The sequence below is a fragment of the Oratosquilla oratoria genome, chromosome 14, assembly GCF_046742065.1.
Source record: "Oratosquilla oratoria isolate Oo_2021 chromosome 14, ASM4674206v1, whole genome shotgun sequence".
NCBI lineage: Eukaryota > Metazoa > Arthropoda > Malacostraca > Stomatopoda > Squillidae > Oratosquilla > Oratosquilla oratoria.
In genome coordinates, this window is record NC_134790.1 from 5,965,848 (window position 1) to 5,973,347 (window position 7,500).

At 39.8% G+C, this 7,500-nt stretch overlaps 1 protein-coding gene across 3 annotated transcripts in view; it reads right to left on the reverse strand.

Moving 5' to 3' along the window:
- The window catches only part of LOC143032716 (uncharacterized), a 74,616-nt gene that overhangs the window by 52,621 nt on the left and 14,495 nt on the right, over window positions 1-7,500 (reverse strand). For all 3 annotated transcript variants that reach the window (XM_076197631.1, XM_076197628.1, XM_076197629.1), the window contains exon 2: window positions 2,932-3,778. In XM_076197631.1, the coding sequence (XP_076053746.1) occupies window positions 2,932-3,687 (756 nt within the window). In that variant the 5' untranslated portion in view covers window positions 3,688-3,778. The remainder of the gene's footprint in view (window positions 1-2,931; window positions 3,779-7,500) is intronic.

The window sequence follows — 7,500 nt, forward strand, 5'->3', positions numbered from 1 at the left end:
CACACACACACACACACACACACACACACACACACACACACACACACACACACACACACACACACACACACACACACTACAGCGGTCCGGGTTCGAATCCTGCCCAGGGCTGAAATAATTTCAGTATCGCTGCGTTTTGAGTCGTTACTCTAACTCTCGTTGGCGGGGAGTTGAGTGTGTGTGTGCGTGTAAGGTCACAGCATTACCCATAGATCGGTCATACGAGCTCTGAGCTCTCTTCTGGGAGGGAAATAGCTGTCGATCACGAGTCCAGCACGTGATCCAGAGACCAAGGTGAACACACACACACACACACACACACACACACACACACACACACACACACACACACACACACACACACACACATACACGTACACATACACACATACGTAGAAACAAGTGAATAAAATAAATGCTCAGCAAAGCAAACTTAATATCCACTCACACCCACGCCGACCTAGCAGCCTACATTTATACATATATGCAGTCAGATATAAATATTCACAGATAAGCAGAACGCAAACACACACGGCTTCTCAGAGTCGCGATAGTGTCGTGTCCCTGGGCAGAAACTCTGTTGACTTAAACAAGAATTCTCTCTACGCTTCCAAACATCTACTCCTCCTTTCATCCCTAACATCACCCTACTCTATGCGACCTTCCTCCTACCAAGAACCCTTTCTTCCTCCTTACCATTCCAGCAGCTTTAACATTGACGTCTTCCCATCCACCATCAACAAAATTCCACAAGCAATTTCGGTATTGACGACCCGCCCTTGTTGCAAATGAGGGTGTCGGAAATAAGCCTCAGGCAATAGCTCGCAAGCCTGCCGCGGTGCGGGGAATCGGGTGCACCGTTGCCACCAATTAAAGCGGTATGAGGAGTTCAGACGGAAAATGTATCACTTGTGGCAACAAGGGAGCAATTTTGGATGGGTCTCTTTACCTGAAGAGAAGGACTAATTACCTCTCAGACAACAGTTCTTTTGTTTATGGCAGGTGTTTTTTTTCCGACTTAATTAATACACATGAAAAGAATATTTCCGAAGATATATCATATTCATAGACCAAATGTAATTTCAAATCAAATGTGGATGAAAACCTTATTTCTATTCATATATTGCAAAAATAAATCACTTCAAATGTACAAACTCTGCGAAAAATAAGCATGAATTATAATAATAAACTGTATCGACACATAAAACAAACACACACACGCACACGCACACACACGCACATACACACACACGCGCACACACACAAACACACACGCACACACACACACACACACACACACACACACACACACACGTGTGTGTGTGTGTGTGTGTGTGTGTGTGTGTGTGTGTGTGTGTGTGTGTGTGTGTGTGTGTGTGTGTGTGTGTGTGTGTGTGTATAAACTAGATATTCTACTATCGGAGAAAAGATAGTATGAAGGTACGGATATTGCGATCATTGTCTGTAATCCTCTTCACGCTGAAGAGGATCACAGTGATCGCAATATACATATTTTTAATCTATTTTCTTTTGTCCTGTAGCGGGATATTCAGTTTATCTCATCAATGTATTAGAACATTGAACTTGCATATATATGTATATATATACATATATATATATATATATATATATATATATATATATATATATATATATATATATATATATATATACATATATATATATGTATATATATATGGACACACAAAAGCACTTAAAAACAGATACGAGTACGCGCACATGTACACACACACACACACACACACACACACACACACACACACACACACACACACACACACACACACACACACACACACAACCCCAAGTTACCTTACAAAATTGGAGCGTATTGGAGGGCTTAAAGGAAACCTATTGGAATGGATGAGGGCCTTCCTGGAAGACCGATACATGAAGACAGTAGTAAAAGATAAGGCTTCAAGATGGGTGGCACCCATAATGTTCTGATTTACATAAATGACAAGACGAAAAGAACGACAGTCACAACTAACATACTTAGTAAGTTGAAAACTAATTGAAGAAAATAAGAAATAAAAACAGAGCAAATATCAATTAATTTTTTCATTGTTTATATGACTTGACTAAAGATTGGGAGCTTAGTTTAAACATATAAAATAATCCAATGTTTGAAAAAAAGGCTAAAAGTTTTAAGAGACCTTGCATGTGCTTAACGGAAATTGAAACAACGATAAAACGTAAAGAACTAAAAATGTTATTTGTGAATAAGTTTTACACGACAAACGCATTAGCAAGATTGTACAGGAGGAATAAAAATTTTTGATGAACATAAAATAGTTTGTCTCGCATGTTTACGGTAGAATGGTAAAAAATATCATAGAGACTCTAAATTAGAACCACGTAGGAATACTTAGTACTGATTTGGCTTTTAAGATAATGGTGAGAACGAGTGTGAATAAATTTGAGAGAATACGAAAAGAAGTAAATAAATTGTTCCCCTGAACTAGCCGATAAAACATACGAAGAAATATTAAAGGAATTGGATGTGCCACTACCAGAAGAAAGAAGAGAAAGGGGTGATATGATCATCATGTTAAGGTCAGATGGGGGAGTGGATGAAATTGACGGAGGGGACCACAAAATTTGGAACGGGAGGAGGAAATCAAGTTACAATATATATATATATATATATATATATATATATATATATATAAGAAAAATTAGTTGTCTACAGGTGTCAACTTATGAAATACTCTTCATATCTAAATTAGATATGTGGAGAAAAGCCAAGAATGGCAATATGTTGCAACTAGGTAGATAAGCCAGGTAGAGATACATCAACACACACACACACACACACACACACACACACACACACACACACACACACACACACACACACACACACAATTTGAATAAACTGGTTGTCTCTCTGTGTAAACTGTTCCTTACCTTCCCCATAAAATCATACTCCTCGCACACAGAGCGACGATTCAGTGGACTGTATTCGTCCTCCGTTCTGAGTGAGGCCCTCTTGAAGAACTGATGGTACTCTCTCTGTTTCTCTTCTCTTGTACTCATCGTTCTTCTTGTCAGTTTCGTTTCTTTGGGTGTTTCAGCATCAAGTCGAGGTGCTACTTGAGGCTGAGGAGATGGTTTTTTCCTGAAGGAACTCCTGACTGAAGTGTGACGACGGAGGGCGGAAGGTGAGGATGAAGTCTTCGGCGAAGAGACGTTTATGTCAGGCGGGAAAAAGTTGAGGGAGTTTGGAGCTGAAGAGGACTCGGAGGGTGAAAAGGGAGAACTTGAGTCCCTCGGGGACGGTATCCTCAAGGATCGAGATGAGGATAAGGTGCACGAAGGCGAGGACTTTTCGCTCTCTACGGACGGACTCGGCGTTGAGGATCCTTCGCGCCTCCGAAGAACCGAAGGCACACTTTTGGCGTTCTTCAGGAGCGTCTCGACACTTATGGAATACCTTTTGGGTTTGTCCTTGTCATTTTTTATTCGAAGTGACGAACCTCTGCGTAGGGCTAAGTTCTTCCCTATGTCGGAATTAGGGTTTATCCGAATAACACCGTCTTGAGAAGTCATGTGAGGTTTCGACACAGCCTCGCTAGGAGTAGCCCCGGAAGAGACGTCATCAGTGGGGTAGCTGAAGCGACGGTCTTCGGCCATACCGTGATGTGACAACAGGTCTGCTGTCATTGTGGTGAATGTATTATACTTTCATTCAGTAAAAGTCTTTAAGTAACGAATAATTGAAGACTTAACAGTTTTTGTTGCACAATCTAGGTTTCTGTAAATTCATCACTCGTAAGTATAATTAAAAAAAATCACAAACAAAATATACAAAAATATAATACTATTCAACAAAATGTTGGTATCTTGTTAAGGTTTTACACCGTATTTCTGTTTCACATTGATTTTATCTTTTCCATTAGAACTCTGCTTTGGAGTAGTAGAAAAATATTAATTGAATGAATTCTTTCAGAGACTGGACGTTAAAGGAATTCATCAAATTTGCCTCAACTCCTTCCTGTAGAGTAATACAACTTAACCTGAATGAAATCGTCTCGCATTAGGCATTGCAGAATTCATTAGTTACACCTCTGTTTATTTGACAAAACACTGTAGCTTTTGTTTCCTGTACATCGAAAAAATAGGCATTACTGTTAGTGATTACTATTACTATTACTATTAGCACCAGGAGGTGCTAAGATAAGAGGGAGGGTGGAGGTGTGTGGAGTGTATTCAGGGATGGAATGGGTGGGAATGATTTTATACCTTTTCTTTTTTGGCTACCTCCCTTGTAAGGGGGAAAAAGCCTTGGTATATGTATGTATGTACTATTAGTGATATACTAAGGTCGATTAAAAGAATAAAAAATGGGGGAGGGTCTTCCTAGCAGGAACACGCTCTTCTTCCTTATACTTTCATATACTGACTTTGATTGATGACGACGCATACGGCCGTGTTGTCATTTCGCAGGAAGATTCGTGGGAGTTGCGGTGGGAATTTTGGAAAAACATGTAAAAAAAAAAAAATAATAATAATAATAATAATAAAAATCCAGAAAAACATGTTGGAAAAAAAAATATCCTACTTTGCCTAGCACGCACACAAAGTGAAATGAATTGAGCATTAATGCCTAAATATTTAAGTTACAAGACTTTCTGTTATTCAGTTAAATGAATAAAATGCTTGATGCCTTATCACAAACCAAGTGAAATTGATTGAACATTAATGCCGAAATAATAAAGTTACAAGAATTTCTGTTATTCAGTTAAATAAAATGCTTGATGTTTTATTACAAATCAAGTGTTGTTGACGTACTAGTCGGTGAGGAGAGATGAATAGTAACTGTCTAAAAGGTGTATATGATAATTTATCTGATATATTGAACATAGAAAACATACTCAAGAGTCATCTCTTAACCTGGAAAATAAAGATTTTCACTTTAAAAAGCATAACCGAATCCACCAACGAAAAGTTATGAATACGAAGAAGATATAGTGGCAGTGAACTTAAAAGGCAAAAGACCTAAGTATATTTCTGCACGCGCTAGTTTTCAAGAAAAAATTTGTTAGTTTCTTTAAAATTTTAATTGAATTTCGTGATCAAATACTCGTAGCTTGACTCTGCTTTCATGGCTTTAGAACTATTTCCTTGGGGAGGATGAGGCAAAGGAGGGATGCTTTAATACGAATCGAATACTCGCGCTCACAAAAGGTTGTCTGTTGTACGATGATGCATCACAACATGCACGTTCTGAAATTTAAAGTCACGGCTGTCATACTCGTTTTCTTTCACCCTGATTGTGTATAACCATAGAAAACGGAATCAAGCCTGTTCACAGAGTACGAGAGTATTCAGCTGTAACTATAAAATAGATATAACCAGGACGCCAACGATGGTATCATAGTATACTCACTCGTGCTTCCTAACGCCTACGTACACGTCATTGTATTCAAGTTACTTTCTCACTGCGAAAATAGGTTTCCATCAATCGATACGCTCGCATGGAGGTAGCTATAATAATTACGAAAATAAACATTCAACAAAGGAGTTAGATAGGAGATACTCGTGTGGCACAATGAACAACCTGATCCAATGTTATCATTATTTTTTTCTTTATCTTCACATACAATATTTCTCTTTATAGATATATAATAACCAATGACATATCCTATATAAGCACGTGATATCATTCCAAGATGGAAACGATATCACTAGGAGGTTGACAGAGAAGTTGGTGGAAAATACGCAAATAATTGCTAGAATGGGTACTACTAGAGATTACAATTGCTAGAAGCAATGCTTATTAGGGGAAAATATTCATCAATGAACATACAATCAAACATGACTTATACGATTTTTCTATTTGACTAGGAAATCGTTTTTCTATCCTATCCGACCCTAGTACCACCTATTATGAGGTCTAAGAAGTTCAGCACCCTCTAACTAATATCTTATTACTAGAGACCTAAAGGAAAGTGTTGAATGTATGCATCGCCTCTCAGCACCCTCTATAATTGACTTCATCATCCTAGGTTGGGAAACGCTGTTCTAGAATTACATTTTTGCTCCCTCGAATACTGTTTAGAAACCCATAGCTTCTGCTGTAACTATGTTCTGGCATCTCTATTCATGTGAATGTCTCTCCTAAGAAAGAAAGGTGTCTCCATCGCCCATAACCCCACTCTGGAAGATGACCTGTAACAAATTGAATAAGGAGGTCTGGTGTTTGTCACTACACAATAATATAATAAAGTATACCATGGTAACCAAATTGTCTTTTTAGTCTCCTTCCCAACGTTCCCCTCCTCCTCTCCTCCTCCCTCTCCTCCTTCCTCTCCTCCTTCCTCTCCTCCTTCCTCTCCTCCTCCCTCTCCTCCTTCCTCTTCTCCTTCCTCTCCTCCTCCCTCTCCTCCTTCCTCTCCTCCTCCCTCTCCTCCTTCCTCTCCTCCTCCCTCTCCTTCTCCCTCTCCTCCTCCCTTTCCTCCTTCCTCTCCTCCTTCCTCTCCTCCTCCCTCTCCTCCTCCCTCTCCTCCTCCCTCTCCTCCTCCCTCTCCTCCTCCCTCTCCTCCTCCCTCTCCTCCTCCCTCTCCTCCTCCCTCTCCTCCTCCCTCTCCTCCTTCCTCTCCTCCTCCCTCTCCTCCTCCCTCTCCTCCTCCCTCTCCTCCTTCCTGTCCTCTCTCTGGTCCTTCTTCTTCTACTTCTCTTTTTCATAATTTTTTCTTTCTACTTCTCCTTTTAATACTGCTTCTCTTTTTCTCTTTTACTTCTCCTTTTCTGCTGCTTCATTTCCCCCCTATCTCCTCTTCCTCTTCTCCACCTCTCCCCATTTCCTTCCGTTTTCTTTTTTCATAATCGAGATAGGCCTAACAATAGGAGCCTTGGACTCTGATCCTGGAAGATCCCGTGTTACTGTTATGACACACCCAGGCTGGGGTTTACCTGACTTCCGGTCCCGTCCTTCGAACGCCAAGGTTACACAATCTCTTAAGACGTGGGCCTTTCACGAGGCGTCCGAATCGGTAAACATCCGTTGTATCGACGTGCATTCGACAGAACTAACCTGCTTGCCCATGCACTAGAAGGATTAGAAAGTCATCAGCAGAGAAACTGAAATATTACTTAGAAAATTCACCAAAACTAAGAACACATGAAACGTTTTTAGAGATGATGTAATGAAATAAAGAACACATAAAACGTTTAAGAGACAATATATAAGAATAGATGGTCGTTTTGATGAATACGAGTATGCTGAAAATGATATTGTCTTGCGTTTCAAACTTCATTATATAGTAATGCAAAGGCGTGAAGTTAAAAACTAGTAGACATTTAGTAGACACTTAGCTTGATAACACACAGCTTTTACTACAAATGCTTTCACAGAGACTAAATGATGTAAGAAAACCTAAAAGTCAACATGTAGACCAATGAGAGAGATTCGCCAGTGACAGCGACATTAACCTGATGATTTATGACAGTCGCATGTAGGATTCGAACCCACTT